This window comes from Sinocyclocheilus anshuiensis, unplaced genomic scaffold (genome assembly GCF_001515605.1).
Source record: "Sinocyclocheilus anshuiensis isolate Anshui unplaced genomic scaffold, SAMN03320099.WGS_v1.1 scaffold135, whole genome shotgun sequence".
Lineage (NCBI taxonomy): Eukaryota > Metazoa > Chordata > Actinopteri > Cypriniformes > Cyprinidae > Sinocyclocheilus > Sinocyclocheilus anshuiensis.
Window position 1 is genome coordinate 1,682,197 of NW_015552564.1, and position 22,485 is coordinate 1,704,681.

Genomic DNA, 22,485 nt, shown 5'->3' on the forward strand with positions numbered 1-22,485 from the left:
TTAATTTTTACCGCGAATAATGCGCTGTCACTTTAATTCAGCGCATGCAGCACAGCAGAAATAGACTCCGTGCGGAATCGATCGCAGCATGACTGCTGCAGACGCACCCGCTCCTGGAGCGCACTGCTGGACCGCAATCGCGTGCAGTGTGAACGTTCTGATCCGTTAACATGGGCGCGGAAAAATATGCACCACAGACGGAGTGTGTGAACCTGGCGTTACGTTTGTATGCCCGCCCGGTTTGTTCTGTTCTCGTGCTCCATTTAGGCGCGCATACTGCGGGAGGTCAGAGGCGCAGAAAATCATGCTGTAAAGCGATTTAGAAATCGCTTGCGCGAGCAAGCTCAAATCACGATTTTATGACGATTTCGATTAATCGCACAGCCCTATTTCAAATGCAGCAGTAAAGTTGTATATCATGAATGCAATTGAATAAACGCTTCTTCCAAATGTAAATTGGTTAGTTATTATTAAAAAAATGACTGAATCACCCCTGAAAAAGCATATAAGTCTTTTCTCTCAAAAATACACGTGATCATGATTCAGAAACCCTACACCTTCCCCAGCTCCACCTGTATAAATCTGTTATGGGGTAATTTCATGTATGTTATATATGGTGGTTATTTTATATGTTTATCGCCAGCAGCAGTATATCTTACATGCTCACAGCAGCATGTCTGTGGATTTATTCGCAGTAACAAATCTCAGTACTTATTCTGTCACAGCAGACTATTCAACCAAGACTAAACACATTAGCATTGTATGTATATTATGCTTAACTCTCATGACAATCCAGTCCCTCTGATTCTTTCAAATCAAAAATATGACCTTATTTCTATTTAAAATGCAAACATAAATGTTTTTAAAAATCATTTTATGATCTTTTTTTTTTTAAAATGTCATGAGTTGTCATGACAGAAATGAATGAACAAATGAATGAATCAATCAAGTAATCAATCAATCAATCAATCAATCGATGAATGAATCGATGGATCAATGAATGAATCATTGAATGAATACAATTTTAGATCCCACTCTTGTGACAAATCGTAACTATTTTACATTTTGGCAAATTTGTACAATCTCATTCTTATGTTTTCGAACAATCTGCTTACCTCCCACTGAGGGTTTAGGGGTGGACCTTCAATGTACAAATCAAATTTGCCACCAATTCACCAAAACATAAAATAATTATGTTGAAAAAGAAGCAGCTAGGAAAAACAGTTGGGAAACAGGGGAAAAAGCAAAGCCAATGGAGTTCAGTATCAGCTTCCTCTATAACGTATATGATCACATAGAGGGCAAACTCTTGGACGGCAACAACACTTTTAGATTTACGGAATGGAAAAAAGAAAGACAAACTGCAAATTACTTGAATCCGTCTGAGCCAAATAAGCAGTTAATTCAAAAGGCTTTTAGAATTAACAATAATAAATCCACTGCAAACATGAACTCAGTCGCACCAGGATTTGATCAGAGAAATCTGTTAAGAATAAGCATCAGATGATAAATTCCTGGTATGACAGTTCACCAGCATGCAAAAATACAACATGTGCATCATCCGGATAGAGCTGCTATGACGTTTATGATTAACTTATTGTACTGCATTCATTAAAAGCTGAGGGAAATGGTTCTGATTATTTTGGATTAAAATAAAAATATATCAACTGGGTTTTTGAGTGACTCACTATGAGTAAAGACAGGCATGGCTTTGGTGCTTCTACACATTTTAGGCATGAGTCGCGTGTGAATCCAGCCTGCTGGGATCTGTCCGAGGATACAGGGAATCGGTATCATGTAAGTGTGATTTCAGGCCATCTCCAAGGCCGTGGCCCCAGATGCCCACACTGAGGTAAATGAGGACATGGCAGATGATAATAAGCATAGGCCATAAGCGACAGCCGCCTGGGGACACATTCTCCTGTTTCGTATCAATGCATAAACATAAGTAAAAGTCCTTTCTCACAGAGTTTGAATATAAAAGCTGTTTCACATTAGCACACAGCTCTGAAATAAGGCCTTAACCTGAAACAGGCATTTTCATGTCAGAATGCATCATGGAGTTACACAGCTAAACCACAACATCTCTAAACGACACTCAGGCGCCACAAACCTAGCTGTTGTTCTGTTCATTTCCATTTCCTCTGACACCTTTTACACTTAGGAGACAGGAGAGATGGAAACGTGTGCATCTTTACATTAGAGAACGTCTGTACAAAGGATCCATCCATCTCTTTTCTTGCCTTGATCCCATAAGTTGTGCATTAAAGGCTAATCACATCCAGACTTGGAGCCAGGGAATGTCACTCACCACCTTGCTTTTGGTTTTATTTTCCATTGCAAGTCCTGCTCTTACAGGAACAATCATATCTGACTCACATTCCGCTGACTTCACTGAATAATTTCAGCAATTAATCTCGGAGTTAATGTCATAAATGGAATAGGAAGCAAAACATGACCTATGGTCACGAGTGGGGCTATAACAGGACTAGTCCCTGCGGTCACCCACCCAAAAGACAAACAAAAATGTATTTGACTTGGCCGTTTGTGCCGGTTCAGGTCTGAGTTTGTTGGCAGTTTTGCTCAAGAATGACCTTTTGTTCTGTAAATTCAGTCACATCCAGAACACATAATTTTATTGACGTGAAAATGCATAAAAAAAAAAACAAATGGGATATTGTGTAATTGGAAGGACTCAATCGAGCAAAGATTACGGTTTTCAAGGCCTTCAGCTGAGGGAAATTTCAGAAGTCCAAAATAAACCCATCACTCTTGAATCTCTTGAATTGAGAATACCTGAAGATAGGCCTTCCCAGATCTAGGACAGAGAAAACATGGCTCCCAAGATGAAGCCCATGTCATTATTCTAACACAACCCTCAAGTGTGATAAATGGTTTGCTATTTTAAATATTTTAAATATTCCTCCAGTAAGGAGTTCCAGTCTGTTTTTTGATAATTTTTTGATACTTTAATTGTGCTTTTACATCCTTTGGGTTGACAACCCAAATTCCCATTCACTTTTGTTATTTTGAAATCATGAGAGTGATTAAAAAAATTACACCATTTATATTTTGGGGTGAATTATTCCCTTTATTCTAAAGAAACATGCTTATGTTTTTACTTGTTTCTACTGTTTAATGACACTCAGTGGGTGTTGCATTGCTTCAGTCCAAAAGAACTTAAATAAAAAAAAATATTCCTCCAGTAAGGAGTTCCAGTCTGTTTTTTGATAATTTTTTGATACTTTAATTGTGCTTTTACATCCTTTGGGTTGACAACCCAAATTCCCATTCACTTTTGTTATTTTGAAATCATGAGAGTGATTAAAAAAATTACACCATTTATATTTTGGGGTGAATTATTCCCTATTACATTTACTATTTGCTAAGAATTTAGCAATATCTTTATTTTAAAATATAAAGACATTCACTTTTATTTGTAAAGTAAAACAGCAAATGTTTCTTGTTACGTAGGGTTAAATGATTTAGGTTATATTTTCAATTCAAAAAAGCGAAATTTGACACAAAAAGTAGTTTGCGTTTGCGTTGATCATGTAAAACAGCTGTCAAATATTAACTTACAACTTACATCACACTCTTTCACCATTAAAAGCTATATAACTAATAGTATTTCTTATTTGATTAGATTAGTCTTAAGTGCTGTTAGACTGGTGAGGCTTACCAGACTAAAAATGAGCATTTATAAACCTTTTGTCATCCAAACAACAAACAGGGCAATATCAAGAATATCAAACATTAGGGACCATTTTTGATTATTGGGGGAACTTGTCCCTCTCGTCTCTGGTGGTTACGGGCCTGTGATATATTGATATATAAACCAAGCTGAAATAAACTTTGAAAAGCACTTCTGTGAATCCTTTGGATCCAGCTAAAACTCTGATAAAAACTGAAACTGAAGGTCAGGGTCTTTGGCTAGGGATGTTGCAGTTGACAAAGCGTTGAGGACAGGAGGTTTTACACAGTCCATGGGTCAGCTGAATCTGCAGAAACTATTTTTATAATGTTTGGAGAAAACAGCACAAAGGAAACCAGAATCTGGCACAGCAAATATGCCAGTGCCTGGCTTTAAGGGATCAAGACCCTGGAAACAGTGAAGGAGAATATGCTGGCAGCATGTACAGAGCAGTCATTTCCAGTTTATTCCCCTCTCTCTTTTACTCACTGTACGTCCTTTTTACCTATTAATGTCTTCGAGTTTGGTGGTCTCATTTAAATAAATAAAATTAAACTGAATGAAATTATATAGAAAGCCAAACAATGCAGTCCCTCTGATTCTTTAAAATCAGACAGAAAAAAATATGACCTTATATCTATTTAAAATTATCATAAAATTATATATATATATAAAAAAAAAACATTTATGGCTAATTATAAAATGTTTTAAAAAATCATTTTATGATAATTTTTTAAAATAATGTTTCTATTTTGTGCCCTTTAAATAAATTATTAATACAAAATCAGTGTAGATGCAAACTGATTGATTATTCTAAAAATATATACACATTAAAAATCTTTAAAAAAAAAAAGACTAATAAAAATGTACTGGATTTATTTATTAATAATATGAGTAATAACATGAGTTTGTAATATACAGTACAGCTCTTTTGATTACACTGAGACCTATTGTGCATTACAATAGACAACTAATTTATAAATATTCTTCCATATGATATTATGACTTAATAAAGTCACCTCTCAGGCGTCACTTTAAAAGTCAAACTCATATTTATGTTATTTGAAGATTCATATATATATTGCTCAGGAGGAACTCCAGGCTGTGATTAAATTCATGTTAAGGAGAAATGAAATTTCGTAATTAAGAGTTAAAGTAGTGCAACACATCACGTCAGAGCGCCAGAGAGACGTGCGGAAAAGGGGCGTAACCAGAAACGATAACCCCGCCCACTCCGCCAGGAAGACTGCGCGAGTTTTTATAAAGGATATGCGCGCAAGTTTTGGCAGGACAGAGGGGGCTCTCTGCGGGGCAGAACTATATCAAAGACCCTTCAAACACAGGAATACTCCCACCGTGCCTTAACAAACCATCTGTTTGTCAACTTTGAAGTATTTTTTTAACAACCCCCGATTCGACAATGACTGCGACTGTTGTGTCCTTCTTCGACTACGAAGTGATGAATAAGGTAATTTATATTTATGGGAAGTCGATTTAAGCGTTTTAACAGTTTAAATGAGTGAGTAACAGATCAATATCTCATAATCTTAATACACAAAATGTAGCAATTGTTTTCTACACCGATGTCAACTTTTCTGGCTTATGTGCGCGTGTGTGTGTGTTAAGAGTAGGACAAGAATCTTGCTTGTGTGCTTTTATCTAGTCTTGTGCTTCTCATGGTCTGCAGTTATCGATTGCTAATCGATTAGGAAAGAATAAGGAAAGCTAATATATTAGAATAGTTGAATTCATCCGCGTTTATGGGTCATCAGTAAACGTATGCGTCACTTAGGCTAAAGTTGTGCATTATTCGTCCTGGATTCGATTAAACACAACACGGAGGAAGGCCACAGGTCTAGGTTTCATTTGAATTAAATCAACGAGTTCTCCATTATGCGCAACATGTTGGGGTTAGACTTCAACTTTTAATAATTAACCTTTCTTAACCACAATAGGATTTAACCAGCAATTTTGGTTGATTTATGGCATATCAGTTTAGTTACATGTATCTTTTAAAATAAACTATAGGTCAGTTGTGAGCAGTGTTGGGGGTAACGTATTACAAGTAACGCAAGTTACGTAATCAGATTACCTTTTTCAAGTAACTAGTAAAGTAACGCATTACTTTTTAACTTACAAGAGAATATCTGAGTTACTTTTTAAAATAAGTAAGGCAAGTTACTTTTTTTTCCAATTTATTGATTGACAACTCTCCTGTCCCCATGTCGAGAGAAATCAGATGTTATTGTAGTTCTAAAATAAATATGAATATGCATTATCTCACTCACAAAAAAAAAAAACACAGATTCAGTATTCCTCAAAATGAATACAAATAATGCAACTCAGAATATGATGCAAACCTGCAATAATTAAATGTTAAACAACATCCCATTCTATTAACCAATGTCTTTGCTTCTGACCTTCGATGATCCAGTTCAACCGTACTAATAAGCAAAAATTACTCTAGACAAACATTTGTGTGTCTTTTTTTATTGCTGAAGTGTGTTGAAATTTCTTCTTCTGCATTCTACAGTACGGATGTAAATTTACTTTCCCTTCAGCCTTAGGCTTATTCATTTCACTTTTGGTGTGAAAAGGCTTTTATATTTGGCAAAAATATAACTTTTTTATTTGTAAAAACAAACAAGCAAGCCCTGTCCAGATTTAAAAAGTAACGTAACGCATTACTTTCCATAAAAAGTAACTAAGTAACGTAATTAGTTACTTTTTCATGGAGTAACGCAATATTGTAATGCATTACTTTTAAAAGTAACTTTCCCCAACACTGGTTGTGAGCATATAAAGGTATCTGTAAGCAATGCAACATTGTACTGTGTGAATGCATTCTTGCATTCAAAACAGCTGGACGGAATGAAACTGAACACAAGGCACAAGACTGCTTTTAAAATTTAAACCGACGATAAAGGGGTTGTTTGCCCCAAACTTAAGAACAGTTTACTGACCAATGCTATTCCAGTGCAGTGTTGTGTTTCTTTCTTCCAGAAAACACAAAAAGGAAATTGCATTTGGATTTAATGATAATGGATGGTGGTGTTTAAACGTCTAGCCTCAAAAAATATCATAAAAGTAGTTTATATGACTGGTAAGCAATATTGTATTATAGCTTTGTGTGAGGAAGGGGCTAAAACCTGGAGTCATTATTGCTATTAATCTTACCCTCTGCTGTTGCTCTTAAAGGTCATCCATTTCAAACATGCGTCGCTATCACGTGACATCAACCCTAGAATGTCCCTCTATATTTTAATAGAATCAACTGCTAATCATCTTTCAGAGCTATTACTGATGGGAATATTACCAGTCAATAATGACTTTAATTCCTCACAAAGTGCTGTCATTTGACCTAAACAGAACTGGAATATTGCTCACTATTCAGCATGGAGTTTTATAGGGCAAATAAATGACAAAATAGTTCTGGTTGAACTATCGGCATAAAACTTCACAAGCCACCTTGACACTCATTGAACAAGATAATAAAAAAAAAAAAAAAAAAGTATAATACAACACAATGGCCAGAGCTGTCCAACAGACATATGTTGTCTATCATGTTCTTATCCCCAATACATTTATACAAACTAAAAGTTTTGTAACTTTAATACCATAGAAAAAGGTTTTTGTAATTACTGGTTGTGCAATAAATCTCATCATAGTATTGCACACAATTTGTGCAGTTACTGGAGATGAGTCTACATGAGTCTTGTGCGTTTTCATCTTTTATGACTTAATAAAACCTTTCACTTTTTTAAGAGATTGCTTGGTAGGTTAAAAGTTCAGGGTCATTAGTTCTCTCTCTTCATAAAATAAGCCTTAAAACAGAATTAAATCCAGGCCCTAGACCTGACCTGAAGACAGACAATACCATCAACACATAATAAACTCCCACTGGTGGTATCTGGAGCAAAGGGAGTCATAGTCATGCCACATTTTTGAGACATTGTTTTTTTCCCTTCACTTTCAGAACAATAAGGTGATGAGCTACAACAGTCCCCTCTCCAGTCCCCATTTACAGTCTGTCCCCACCACCGGTGCCAATACCCCCTTTACCCCCACCGGGTCCCTGCTGGACAGGAAGGTGGTGGGTACCCCTTCATTGGGACTCTACCAGCGCCGCCACTCCGTGTCCATTACCAGTTCCAAATCAACGCAGAACCAATTTATCAACAGCCTCAAGATGGACGGCTCGGCTTCCATGAACGGGAGCAGTAACAACAAGGAGAACCACTTCCGCGACCGGTCCTACTCTGAGAACGGGGAGCGTCTAAGGCCGAGCAACATCACGTGCATTAGTGCCAACGGAAACAGCCAGGTTAACTCAAGCCGCTATAAGACCGAACTCTGCAGGCCCTTCGAGGAGAACGGCACTTGTAAATATGGTGACAAGTGCCAGTTTGCCCATGGGATGCACGAGGTTCGTAGTCTAAATCGCCATCCCAAGTACAAGACCGAGCTCTGTCGCACCTTCCACAGCATTGGTTACTGCCCATATGGGCCGCGCTGTCACTTCATCCACAATGCAGAGGAGCGCTGCGGACCCCCTCCTCTCTCCGCCTTCAACAAGATGGAGCGCCCCCGCCTTCATCACAGCTACAGTTTTGCCGGTTTCCCAAGCTCAGGTGGCTCCCAGGACAGCCCGACCTCTTTCACACCTCCACCTATATTTTCCACCGAAGACGTCAATGAGTGGCCCAGCAACCCTTTCACTTACTCCAGTCAAGAGCTTGCCAACTTGTTTGCACCCAGTTTAGGTGGCACCACTGTTCCTGATCTGCCCGGTCCTCATTCTCCCACCGCACCCTCCTTCTTCAGGCCAATGTCCGAGTCGCCCCCAAGCCCTCCAGATTCCCTCTCCGACCAGGAGGGTTACCAGAGCAGCCTGGGCAGCCAGAGCGGATCCGAGTCACCTGTGCTGGACGCCACACGTCGCCTCCCCATCTTCAGCAGACTCTCCATCTCTGACGATTAAAAGGTTTCAGGGGTTTCAGGCATGAGAGAGAAAGCACAGAGAGAGCTGGCGAGAAAGAGAGTAATTTTCCTCCTAGCAATCCCTTCCTGTCCTTGCTTTGTTTACAGCAGAGAAGTGGACTAAAGTACAGTGTTCTCGTAGCCACTGAGTCAAATCAGAAAACCTACTACGCTGTAGCATCAGCCATTGGCGTATTCCCAAGCCTCCCTAGACGTCTTTAACACGCCTGACGTAATGCAAAAACAACGAACTGTTCCCCTCAAGGCCCACTTAAACGTTGAGGTCTCAAAATCCTCACTGGAACATGTTAAACTAATCCATATTTAGTTCATAGTGTTCGAACTAAAAAGCAGAGTTTTCAAAATTGTTCAAGGACCTTCTTGTTCGAAGAATCTACTGAATATTACAGCAACAACGTTCTTTACAGACCTGGAAGTGCCACTTTTCTTGCGGAAGACCCTCGCCGGAAGATCCTAGGGACTTTAAGTGCCTATCAAAAAATTTGTTTCCTACTTGTTCAATCACATTGATTTTTGGAGATCTGGGGTAGAAAAGGTTTAAAGAAAGAATCAAACCCATCTTAGATTTGTATGAATCATTCTGAAAGATATTTGTATGTCTAGTGGTGCTAAATGCGCTGTCACCGTGGTAATTATCCCTAGAACATGTGATCCCTTGCGCTAAAATAGTGTGTTCTGGTTGTTGGATTATGTAAGAGAGAAGATGTCCTTCCTGTTCATGTTACCACTAAAGATGTGACTTCAGTGGCCACTAATTGTTTCGTTGCAAACAGATCATTGAAATGTTCTATCATTAATTCAATATTGTATTTCCCCTATTATTGTTATAATATAGTTATTATTGCATCATTACAATTATTGTTGGTATTTTCTGTTTGGAAATGAGAACTTTCAAACTGAAAGTTTAGCTTGTCAGTGCTTATTTAACTTATCAAAATGTATTTATTGCTGATTGTAAGCATTTTTTTTATTTTGTTTGTATTTATCTGGATAATGACACAATAGAATATATTTTCCTTTATGCTAAATTATGATCTTCCGTATTAATCGTAAGATTGTGAAGACGTTTTTTTCGTTAAGTTTCAACAGTTAATATATTATACTGCAATGACATTTTGTAACTACATTTTGATTTATTTTTTAAGTGAAACTTAATTTAAAATGAGAATGCAAAGAAGAGGATTGTTTTGCATTTTATTTATTATTTTTCTCCCTAATGTTGGACTGCAGTTTCAGGATGTTTATGCCTCTATAATCCTTTATTATTTGGCTCCGACCGTCTAGAATGTAAACCGAGTTGTCTTGACAATAACAGTCCTGTGCCTGTGATTTTAGAAATCTGATGTTTAGACTGGGATCCTCTCATTAAGACTCCTTTTGGTATGAACAAATAGTAGACAATAAATGCATTATAGTACAAATCTCATGACCCTCGCAGTGGTCCGAAGTTGATCGCAGCAGCATTTTGATCTAAATGGACGGTTAATAAGGGAATTGTTAAATATGCATTTGTGTATTTATTTTGCCCATTTTGAAACCATGTTATGTACACCAGCAAACATGTGTTGTTTTGATTTGTTATGACTCAAAATTCTTATTTATTTACAGATTTTGGACCACTTCTATACTTGCTAAGTGCCTAACAGTACATTCCAAGAGTCTTGAACCTTTTTAGGATTGTAATCCAGAGTCGTTATATTGATTTTAGTTGAAATTCGGGGTTAACAGGATTGACATTGAGCGAGCTACAGTTGAATGTGTCCTATGTTAGCAGCTACTGCTGTTCACATCAATATGTTTCTTTTGTAATGACAGATTGCAGTTTAAATCAATAAAATACCTATTTATAAGCAAACTGACCTTGTCTTTTTTTTTTTTGGCTCAAAACGGTTTCAAAATTATTTTTTTGTAAGTTCATCGTAGCAAGGCCACTGGCTCTGATACTCAACTCTAATGCAAACAGCTGTGCTTATTATTTCATGCCATATTTTGACATTCTCCCTGGATAAATTCTTATTCCTCCACAAACTTGCATTCCACACTGATCCCAATACAGCTGAACGCTATGAGATGGGGGGCTGTTAATGAACCAGCTAAAAAGCTCAAACTGTTTTCCTGGAAAAGTGCTCAAACACAGGAAATCAAAATTCTGTCCCGGTCCAATAGTAAGGATGTGAAAAGCCCCCGAACTATCTTTTCCTGGCACGGATGTCCATGGCTTTTTGAATCTCATTCAAAAGTACTGGCAATGACGGGACTACTAGATAGAAAGCACAGACCCCTTGAGAACAGACAGTTTGTTACTGTAGTAACAGTCAGGAGGGGTCTTGTGCTGGGACTAGCAGTCTACAGTGCATGTTTGCTCCCTCGTCACCGGACAAGCATCCATGCTCTGCGAGCACTGTCAGTCTTTGCTTGGTTTTAGTTTAATTTCCCTTCGAGAGAGAATTCCTGAGGAAAGCTGTGATCATGAATACAGTCATAGCAGATAGGAGCCAGATGGCCATCTGATTAGTACAAAGTTTTAGCCTTTGGTCTTTAAAGAAATAGTTCACCCAAAATGGAAAATCCTGTTGTCATTTACTAACCATATTAGATATAAAAAAATTAGATATTACATTACAGTTTAAAAGTTTGGGGTCAGAAAGATTTTTAAAAAGAAATTAATACTATTAAATGGATGTAAAGTAATAGTAAAGACTTTTAGATTGTTACAAAATTCTATATTTCAAATAAATGCTGTTTAACTTTCCATTCGTCAAAGAATCTTGAAAAAAATATCACAGTTTCAACACAGTTAAGAAGCATCTGTTTTCAACATTGATCATAAGACATATTTTATGAGCAGCAAATCAGCATATTATAATTATTTCTGAAGGATCATGTGACACTGAAGACTGGAGTAATGATGCTGTGCATCACATGAATAAATTAAATTTTAAAATATATTAAAATGTCAAAATAATGTCTTACAAAATTACAGTTTTTACTGTAAAAACAAAGAAAATTAAATCAACAAAATGTGACATTATTACTGTTCATTCTGCTTACTGAAGACTAGTCATAAAATTATATAACTTATTTTTATATAATTGTCATTGGGTCTTTTTCATGAGGAAGTTAATAATGACATAATATACATTTTTATGTGAGGCAACCCTTTAAAAACATTACGTAGCAAAGCATAACAGAAATCCAGTATTTGTGTTTTTCATTTTTGGGAAAAGTGCTGTAACTGTTAGTTATTCTGTCAAGAACACACACTTCGCACCAGGGCTGTGGGTCACTGGGCCTTTAAGAACAGACATGAGGAATAAGGCCAAAGTCGCAGTTGAGCAATTCTCGCATAGACTTTGTAATTCCTCTATCAGCTCTTGTGAGTGTTTCAGAGGGCAATGAATAAACAAAAAGAGCTCTGCTCTCGAGTTCACAGTATCAGAGGTTTGAAACGATTTGCACTAAAAGGGGCATTTCGGGGAGTTTCAAGATTAGGGAACGTGTGGTTGTTGGTTTAACCTCAAGCCAGTGCAATAACTAAATAAGCCTCAGAAAGCAGAACAAAACAAAAGGTTCTGAACAGAATTGACTTGAGGTCACAAGCATCCAATTTTATCAATTAAAAAACAAACACTGCTAAAAAAGAGAGAAAAGAATCAAGGCTAATTGAAATCTACTGATATTCGACATCAAGCCCCAAGCAGATGTGTGCATGATCTTTTTGTGTGGCTGGCTTGTATTGTGACAAAGCCTGGCGTGAAGGATGAGAAGGATCTCATGACTCTCTGCTCTGATTTTTACATGAACATTTATTTTTTTCTCCAGAGCCTTCTGTTTTGCAGGGGAGGAAGGAGTTTCTTTGGAAGGAAGGAGAGTTTTCCTCCCTTCGGTACAGGCACAGGCAGCGATATCGCCGCAGGTCGACCATTAAAAGATCTGTCAAAACATGTCAACTCTCAGCCTATCAGCCTGCTTATGGGGGGGAAGGGAGGAGAGATATACAGAAAGAGGATGAAAGAGAAAGAACACCTACTCAGCATTGCGTGTTTGGCTGTCACAACTGACTTTATCTGTTGGCCGAGAGCTAAAGATGTCACCGTCGTCTGCACTGTCAGCAGAATCTGCTAATGAAATCAAAATAATTAGAGTTTGGAAAACCTTGAGTTTGCATTTATTAATGTTAGAACTCTATAAAAGTTGTACTAGGAAGGACCAGGTCATAAAAATAAATACAAAGAATGTGTCAATGCGTATCTGTGCACATATACAACCAAAAGCAAAACAAGGCGAAAAAGGAGGAACCACCCAAAATAACACCATTGTTCATCTAATCAGACAAACTTCCCTTTAAGGCAGAGGAACCATGGGAACAGGAGTCATGGCAATAGAAGCCATGGCAACGGCCAGTCAGGGTCAAGAAGCGTTTGTCCAAGACTGCTGTCTTATCACACGAGCAGCGAGAGGAAAAATACGTCTGTCAATCAATAGCTGACTGATGTTGCAGTTTTCTAACTGGATGAAAACTGAGGTAATGTTCTACAAAGTCCAATCCGCCTGCTTTGTGTCTGTCCACCACATGTTCCTGCAATGTTTAACCATGGCTTGTACCTGAAAGAAATTATAGAGCAGTCGTGGTGTTAGGAATAGCTATGGTGGATGATAAATATTAAATTCTGTATACCTCATGGTAGTCACTATAGTCTCTGAATGACTGTCGAAATAACCTTGATGTTCAAATGCATCATCACACGTCGTTATCTTCAGATAATGGATGGCATTGAGAGTTTAACTGACATAGAAAACATTAGTCACTTCACATTTGTTTACTGGCCTTTAAATAGGGCAATAACAGCCACTGCATTCTGCGGCCAAAGGAAGTTCTTAACAAGTAGAAGGTGCGGCCTGGGAAAGGTTGTAGATGAATCCCGTCCTCACTCTGATTGGCTGAAGCCCTGGATCTGTTCCTTGGTTTAAAACACTTTCTGGGTTTTCATTCCCTAGAAAACATAAAAGCATAAAAATTAATTTTGATATTTTTTAGTGGGGTTTAAACCATTAAAACATCTAAGAGACTAAAACGGTGAAGAGACTTCAATATAGAAAAATAGCTATTCTTTAAACAAAAAAACAGCCAGGTTGTGTGGAGTGTGCAGACTTTTTTCAAGTATTTTACTTTTTTTGGGAAAAAAAAATAAAAATCTGCAAATGAAACAAATATTTTTTTTTAAATCCTTTTATTGGTTAAATAAAAGCCATTGTGATGCAATTAACACGCAACAACCTATTTTGAAAAAAAAAAACAAAAAACAATATATATATATATATATATATATATATATATATATACATTGTTTATTGAACATTTGTCTGAAACATTTTAGTACATCTGTGCAAGATGGATGGTCAGGTTCCCATATAATTCCCATAATGGCCTGAATACTTTCCGTACCCACTGTATATAGGGTACAACAGGGCTAAAGGCACACGAAATGTGCTTTTCACTGCGCCCAAAGTGTATGATTGCAGAAAAAATATATACCTTTGTATTGAACATTTATGGAGGAAGTGATTTTGTGTGAAAGTAAATCATACAAGTCGTTTATTTTGTTTAAAAATCTTATAAATGTATGAGGTGGCATGCTCACCAGCATTGGGCAAAAGGCACACAGTATTGATACAAATACTTTAGCTAAAATAATGTTTGGTTTGATAATGTCTAAGTTAATACTTGTCCAAAACAATCACTTTAGCAAAGTTTACTATTTTCTGCTTATTTTGAAAAATAAAATAATAAATTTTTGTTCAATAAAAATACTGTTTAAAATATGTTAATATAAAACATATATTTTAAAATACAGAAACAAAATCATTTAAAAAAGAAAAGATTCTGAAAGCATTGGAGATCCCATAATTAATATAGATTTACAGTAGTAACAACAAATTATATTTTATTATATGATATGATTAATACCATGTTTTTTAAATATGATGGTTTCATTTCAAACATAGTGATTATCTCTAAGATGGACACCCAACATAATATATATTTTCCATCTTAATCTAACCATGTCATGTCAACAAATGAAAAAAGTCAGCTATCTGCTAATTATCATGTTAATTACTGTACCTTTAGCCCCAACAGCAGGGGTGCTTTTTACCCCAAATACCATACTTTTACATATTCTTTCGTTATTTAAAAACTGTTGCTTTAATTACCTTAAACAAAACTGAAAATCATAAAGAAGACCTTTGCCTCAAAATATATTCAATAATTTTAGCGATTCTCATTTGCTACTTAAATCTACAACATTTTAAAAATCATCAAATATTTGATCAAGTAAGCACAGAATCAACTTTGCGCTGCTGCGTGATCGCGTCAAGGATCAGACAAATTTGCACGTGCATCTTGAAAAGTGGATGTTTTGGAAAGTACTAAGCCAAGTTTTTCTGCCATCTAGTGGTTGAGAGGAAAATAATATCAAAGGCGCCTTTTACCCCGGGGGTGTAAAAGGCGCCCCGGGGTAAAAAATGTTTTTATTTTTACTAAATGTTTAGCCCAGTTGTACCCTATATATATATATCCTTTAGCCCCGTTGTACCCTATATATATATATATATACACATATACTGTACATGGGTGACATTTGACTCTTGAGTATATATATTGATATATATATATATATATATAAGAAATAAATAAATAAAAACAAAGGATTTTTAATTAAATTTTATTAAAGAATTAAATCTTTTTATGTTCCGTCTATTGCCAATCACTGCTATTTCGAGAGTGAATCCCGCATAAATATGTGCATGTCATTCCCGAAACTTTGCAGGGTGTAGCCTATGTGTCAGAAAAACGAAAGTTTCATACAAATTCTGAATGGATTAGCCAATACCCTAGAAAGTGCGCAAAGCAAAAAAAACGTAAAAACTGTGGCGCTTTCAGCAGTGAGTGAATTCTGACAAAACGTTTCTGATTGGCCATTGCATTTAAGAAATCAACTTCTCAGTGCCACTGCGTTCAACAAGACATAGCGGACGGGCACGCAGGGCACGTGCTGCGAAAGGCACCGCGATAACCTCCCCTTGCTGGGATGCGTCGAAAGACGATGATCTTGTATCGACGATAGCCAGAGATATTGTCAAAAACATAAATTATTGGCAATATTAAGAGGACTTGGCATTTTCAATTAATGCAGGCCAGTTACATTCTTATTTTATTAGGCCTATTAGTTTCTTTTATTATTAAATTAAGATTACAATTAATTTGCCCCGCAATAATTTCCACATAACTGACGCGCTGCGAGGATAACAAAAGATTAGGCTATTTACTCCTCTATTAAAATGTTTTAAAAAAGGTATTTTCACGAAATAAGTTTTTTCTAATTTTTTTCACTATGTACGGGCCACAAGAGAAATATTAAGGGAATAAATTAAATCAGTTATACCGTTATCAGCATATGTTGAAGTAGATTCGTCTCTGAGAGAATATGTGGCGTCAGATGCCAAAAGCTCCATCATTACTCCGTCATTCCATTTTTACTTTCAATTTCTGCAGTGAATTGACTGAGATTAAGACGTTCACCGGCAAAACTCTTGCACAAAGTTTGCACGTTGCTTGTGTGATATCCATTGGCTCGCCTTCATGGTTTAAAACAGAAATATTTCCAACATTGCGCTGTAACCAATTACCCCGCCCCCTGTATCGAAAACGTACCGAACCGTGACACCACTGTGTGGTGTCGTATCGAACCGTGAATTTTGTGAACCGTTACACCCCTAATATATATAATCACAGAGGACCCCTGATTACTGTCAGTAAGTAATATTTTATTATTATTTTAATTATAAGTACTTAATATTTTTAAAGTATGAAGACAACATGAATACAAATGATTTCTTTCTAAAACTTGGCATCTGCAAGATTTCTCTTGATCCCATTATTTGACCTATGAGCAACCCTTTAGTGCTGACCACTGTCTCCCTAGTTTACCTTATTAGATTTAAGTGGCTCATGTTTCTTGTAAATGCTACAAAAAAGACTCCAAAACAGACGTGACAAGAAAAATAGAGGTTGGCTTTACTTTGGCACAGACTGACATCATGAAGGAATTATACTCATATATACAGTATACACACACATCAATTTGAGTGAAAGTTTGCGGGAGGAAATAAGGCCTCCACAGAGCCGTTAGGTTGGTCCCCCATTGTAATTTATGGTGCTTTAAGTCTTGGTAAGGAACCGAAGCGGTTAAACGTCCAATATGAATTCCCATAAAACCCAAGCAAACATACTCCTAGTGAGCAGCTGAGGGTAATGAGCGCCAAATTTAATGTGGCCAGGTTTGTGGGGGACGACAATGTAGAACATGGCTAAGTACACATCCAGCTATGTTTTGCTACTGTCATTCCTGTGGCCATGATGCTTATTATGAAACCTCTTGATGCCCAAGCTCTAGTTTTTCATGAGAAAAACGTCTCCCATGAGGCTGGGTGCTAGTCTTGTTTCATTTTCAGTCCAAACCTCATGATGGGGCCCTAGAATAGAAGGCAAATACATGAACACCAAACTTACAGTGAAGCCCCATTCCTACAGGCAGCGCTAAAAATCTGTATCAGTTGGAAGATCACTGTAGGCACTCCTTGCATTGCTTATTTGTATAAAGTCTCCGTTACTTGGGCTTTCACTGAAAAAGAATGATGTCTGTCGCTTTGACATCGCACATCACTATCAATGTGAACGCCCTTAAGACCCATGTACAACCTTTGAGTGATATTAGCATCCCACACACTGGCAGCTTCCATGCTTGGAGTAATAACAGGCATGACTGATTTCTCCAGTTCCCCGTAACAATAACAACCACTAAAACCACATGACACATCATAACAAGAGGGTTTGTATTGGATGAATCCTTCAGAACTGACTGCTGATTTCACATGGCTGGTATTCCAACGTTCTAAGCGTGAACATGCTGCTTACAAACATAATTATTTACTTCATCTGGTTGCGTTTCCATTGCGTCACTCTACGCCGCCAAGACTGATCCCCTCCCTGTACTACGGCATCTATTCAATCTGGAGATAAGCAAACCCATAAACATACTTGAACAGAGTGTAGACGGATGTTGACTGGATCTCCTAACAAGCCTCTATATCAGACGCAACACATTAGTTTCGAGAGGCAGCGCCCTGCTAATACCGTGAAGCAGAGTGGTCGGGAAATGCTCTCCAGCAAGTAGGCCACTCATACTCATGTGCTCTGCATTTTCCATTTGACTGCCTCTGTACAGTACGGCCTCTGTAATCACACCAGCAGCTTGAGACAAACCGTAAATGTTTACATATGCCTTCAAGGGGGCCGCTCCAAATTCACTTCATATCCAGTCTTTCTCTCACCCTTTGTCACACACAGACAAGCACACACTGTGCTGTTAACAAGAATAGATGAGAGCTATTACGCTTTTTTATTACTCCATAAAGCAGAACACATGGGGCAAGTCCTTGCTAGAGTGGTGAGACAGGAAATAGCAAATGGAAACCTGTAGCTTAGGAGGGGTGTACATTGCCTGACGCTCATCGTTCTTCATGCTGCCCTCTTTGGAAATGGCATATAAGTGCTTTGAGAACTCAGTAGTTGCATGAAGTAGTACAGATGTAAAATAAGCGACCCGGTTCACGAGGCCCAACTCGTTGAACCAGGACAAGCACAGAGCGAACAAGAGATGACTTCTCTCGAGGGCTCTCGTGTCGACCCCTGCGACTCTGCCTCTTTGATTTATGAAGCTCAGATGGAGTCTGGAGGGCTGGGAGGAGGAGATAAAAGGTTTCTTGAAATGAACACCTTAGTGAAACCTGCTGCTGTATAAGGTAACACAAAAAGGGCCCCTTCACCTGGAGCACCGCAGTCCAGAAAACTTCTCATTAGGGGGACACATCAGTCTGGGCACTGAGAAACCAGAGCTGCGGAGAACCTGTCAGCCCCATCAGAATCTGTTTTTGCACTTGAGTAGCATGTCTTAGCAAAACAGAAATTATTTGTAAACCCCCGAGCTATTCTGGTTTCATTCGAAACAAAACCCCCACAATAATCAAACCGAATTGCTAAATTACAGAGATCAGCAGCTCGAAAAATGTCTCACAGTCATGGGAGCCTTTACCCCGCAGAACCACAGCAGCTAAAGGCATCCAGATCCAACACTGATTGCTAATAATGAGTCAGTGCGGTACTGGCCAAGACACATGGTACAGCTCTCTAAAATCCCTCTACTCCTCACTCTGCTGGAAACATTGAGTTAGCCAAGGACTTTTGTTTCAAGTTTATCTGTGTGAAAATAATGTGAGGCTTCAGCTTAGACACGCTGGGTAAAAAAAAATGGTACTTTCATGTTGCCCAGGCTTCAAATAAGTTGAAAACAGGCCGTAGGTCCAGGATCCTCTGCCATGCTTTCCTGACAGAATGAAGAGTTTCGTTGTTCCCTTGTTGTTCCTGCAGATCCCATTGAACTCGCAAATCCTCCATGTGGCCTGGCAAAGGGGCAGCTTAATAAGGGCCTCGTTTTGTCCTTTGTGAACCAAGGTTGGGGACATCAGCAAAAAATGTTCTGATTCAGAAATGCTCCATTTCCTCTGTGGAGATTTGAGGACACTGCGGCTTTTCAACAGAGCCAAAATATGAAGAACAGAAAGGGGGGATTGCAGTTGTGTAATTGCCCTTACATAATCTCGATATAAATTTAATGAATTGGATGATAACCATCATTGACAGTAAACACCATTGTTTGCAGGCTTGTTTTTCATTGGAGGTAGGGTCAGGATAGTTCATGTAGCTCAACTTAACCTCATTCTTTAAAGGTTAGGCCTTGGGGATCAGGAAGAAGAATCCAACTGACAGGGCTCTGTCTGTCTGGGTTTGACTGAAAGTTACTGAACAGCCAGTTTTACTTTCAGGAGTTTTGGTACCCATGTATGCAATGCCCTCTGCTGAAAGAGGAACACTGAGTCCTGGGAGTACGGACATTTGCAGCTGTGACAGGGTGAGTCATTCTGTTTAGCACTTAAATAGAAGGGGGTTTCTGTTCAACAATGACACTGACACATAAGTACAGACAGAAATCTGCACATGTGCTTGTGCGCACACACACACATACACTCAATGAGCACTGGTAAAGCACCAGCACCTGTGAAACAAATTAATCTTAAGGGAAACATGGCTAATGCAGAGGCTTTCGTTTGGTACTTCCATCTTCACATGGATGCACGTGTGGCTGGAATACAGAGCAGCAGCTGCAGTCCCGAGATGTGAGCAGATGACGGTTCCCAGAAGAAAACCCGCCAGTTCTTGCACGTCTTTTCACCAATTGATCAGGAAAGAAGGAACGAATTTCCAGAAATTAGCCAACAGCTGGGTAAATCAGTAACCGAAATCTCAGCAGGACAATTCTCTCAATGACTCTCTAATATGAGCTTGGGAAGTGCAAAGTAAAGCATGAAGTTCAAAGTTGTTTTGGTGAAAATTTGGTCAGGTTCTAGCTTCTCAAACTTTTGCAAACAGGTTGGTTCTAAGTTGGTCATCAATAACAATGCAAAACACAATTATCTAGTCATTGAAAGTACATACGGTTCTCCAAAGTCTCAGCATGATATGGGGCTGCGTAAGGTTTTAGGGTTTGGTCGGGTGATGTAAAAAAAGGATGATTTCTGGTGCTGCTGCTTTCAGCAACTTATTTTCTTTATAAATCATAAAGATTTTCTTCTAGAGAAAACAAGCAATTACACAACATGAACAAAATGAAACATGGCAGTCCAGAAATATGATCTTCCAAACAAAATAAAAGTAGGGGAAGGTATGGGAAAAACCCAGAATCCATGAAAAAGAGAGAAAGTAAAAGCGGAAAGGAGGAACGCTGACTGACTGGCTGAGAGAGGGAAAGTAAAAGTGGGATAGAGGAGAGCAAATGAGAGTTAGAAGGAGGCAAATAAATGAAAAGTCGAGAAAGAGAAAGAGAAAAAGAAGAGGGGGAGAGAACAAAGCCATCTTTGTGTGAGGCGCTGAGAGAGTGGAGCAGAGCCAGGGCTTAGGGGGTGTTTCACAAGAGTACACTGACTGCATTCCTGCAATGTGATTATGGCCGCATTTAATTTATTCTCCTGCAGGAAACACACTTAACCCTTCACTGTCCATTGGCTCGCATCAACTGGCCTTGAACCTGAAATCTTTTCCTTTATAATTATCCAGTAAATAAAATGACCTAACGCGGCTTGCCAAAAGAACCAACTACAGATTCTGTAGTTCCTGGTGATTGCTTTACAGTCATTCATTGACTTTGCTTTGTGTTTTGTGGCGTCAGACTGCTCTAAATCCAGGCTAATTCGGCCTGAAGCGATTACGCTGGGGATTCCCAGCACTGGATATTCTTTAGGTACACAAAGGCAGATCTGAAGTGAAACTTCATGCATTTTATCTGAAACTAGAAGTATTTAATGAGGAAATTTGTTATAACAACTCAAAGGGAAGATTTTTGAGAATGTGGTTGTAAAATTTCTTTCTAAAGATTGTTTGATAAATATAAAAATATTAAGGAAGAAAGAAAACTTGTATAAACAAGGTAATAAGCTATTTATAAATATACTTAGTGTATTTGTATTAAGATCATAGTAAATTTAGAACAATATGTATTTTTAACCAACAATTAAGTATAAACTAAAATGCTTTTTCACCATCAGGCCAAACAGTTCTGAGCTTGATGAATAATAGTACATTTTCATTAGAAAGCCGTTCAGTACAGTGCAAACACAAACCATTTCATGCTCAGATTTCTCAGCAGGGTCAGCCAACCACAATCAGTACAGGAAAGCCTTTGGTGAAAGTGCTTGGTGAAATGGTTTAGTGATGTGGCGACTCAGAATTGGTCAAATACATTTTAATCCTGATTTTAAAGCTCCATAATGAAAATAAAAAAATACAGCCATAAATATCCTGGAACAAAATAGAAGAGCAACATTCAGAAACAACACATTCTCAATCCCAACTCGTCACATTTGTGTGGGGTGAGGTTAGGTGCTCCAAAATATTTATGAAAGCATCAATGTATATACTGTAAAAACGTTTGATTGGACACATAAGGCAAACAACTGAAAGCCAACAGAGTACCCTGCGTTTTGAAAAATGTCACTAAAGGGGTACCCTGTGCATTAAAAAGTGACTCCAAGGGGTTCTGACCAAGCTAGTTGGGAGTAAGAATGTTTTTTTTTTTTTTTCAAAAACATCACCTGTTCGGCCTGATAATGAAAATTACCAGAATCAATACAATTGTTCTGAATGATCTAATTTTAGGCAACAACATAGAGAATTCCACATTAAGTCATTTCAAAAGATCTGCACAGAAAGCACAAGTAATTTCTTCAGACAGTCTTGCAGAGTGTCTTGGACAAAGCTTGATTTGTTGAGCCAAATCAAGACTTGATGGTCATGGCTGCTGACCTCTATGGTTAGGTCTGTTTCCCAAATCCTGGAAGACCACACACAGATCTGTCAGCTAGAGAAGACAACCCCTATTTCGACAGGCCCACCCTAGCTCCCTCTATGATTCTGTGTGTTTACACCTAACACAGAGAGAGGGAAAATGAGATAATGAAGAGAGAGCAGCACATCATTGGGGTTGACCACTCCCTGAGGCCACAAATATAGTAGCCTACTCATTCTCGAGCCACCTATTCATATATTCTTATACACTCCCCTCTTCAACAACTGCACTGATCTCCACCCAGTTGCTGGGAATAAAAAACAGAAGCAG

At 38.1% G+C, this 22,485-nt stretch overlaps 2 protein-coding genes across 6 annotated transcripts in view; one reads left to right on the forward strand and one right to left on the reverse strand.

The window, feature by feature from the left end:
* Positions 1–4,960: 4,960 nt before the first annotated feature.
* Positions 4,961–9,076, forward strand: LOC107664815 (zinc finger protein 36, C3H1 type-like 1). The gene is made up of 2 exons (XM_016455486.1): positions 4,961–5,162; positions 7,671–9,076. Exons 1-2 carry the CDS (start codon positions 5,115–5,117, stop codon positions 8,673–8,675), a joined length of 1,053 nt encoding a protein of 350 aa, XP_016310972.1. The 5' UTR covers positions 4,961–5,114; the 3' UTR covers positions 8,676–9,076.
* Positions 9,077–11,659: 2,583 nt separating this feature from the next.
* The window catches only part of LOC107664825 (DNA repair protein RAD51 homolog 2-like), a 46,375-nt gene continuing 35,549 nt past the window's right edge, over positions 11,660–22,485 (reverse strand). For 2 of the 5 annotated variants that reach the window (XR_001631495.1, XR_001631493.1), the window contains exons 10-11: positions 13,524–13,689; positions 11,660–13,300 (exon numbers count right to left, since the gene is read on the reverse strand). Coding sequence is in view for 2 of the 5 variants with exons in the window: in XM_016455499.1 (XP_016310985.1) it covers positions 13,574–13,689 (116 nt within the window). In the remaining 3 variants the exon portion in view is untranslated. Of the gene's footprint in view, positions 13,690–16,591; positions 17,231–22,485 lie in introns of those variants that run through there. The other 3 variants (XR_001631494.1, XM_016455499.1, XM_016455500.1) reach the window with 3 other exon arrangements.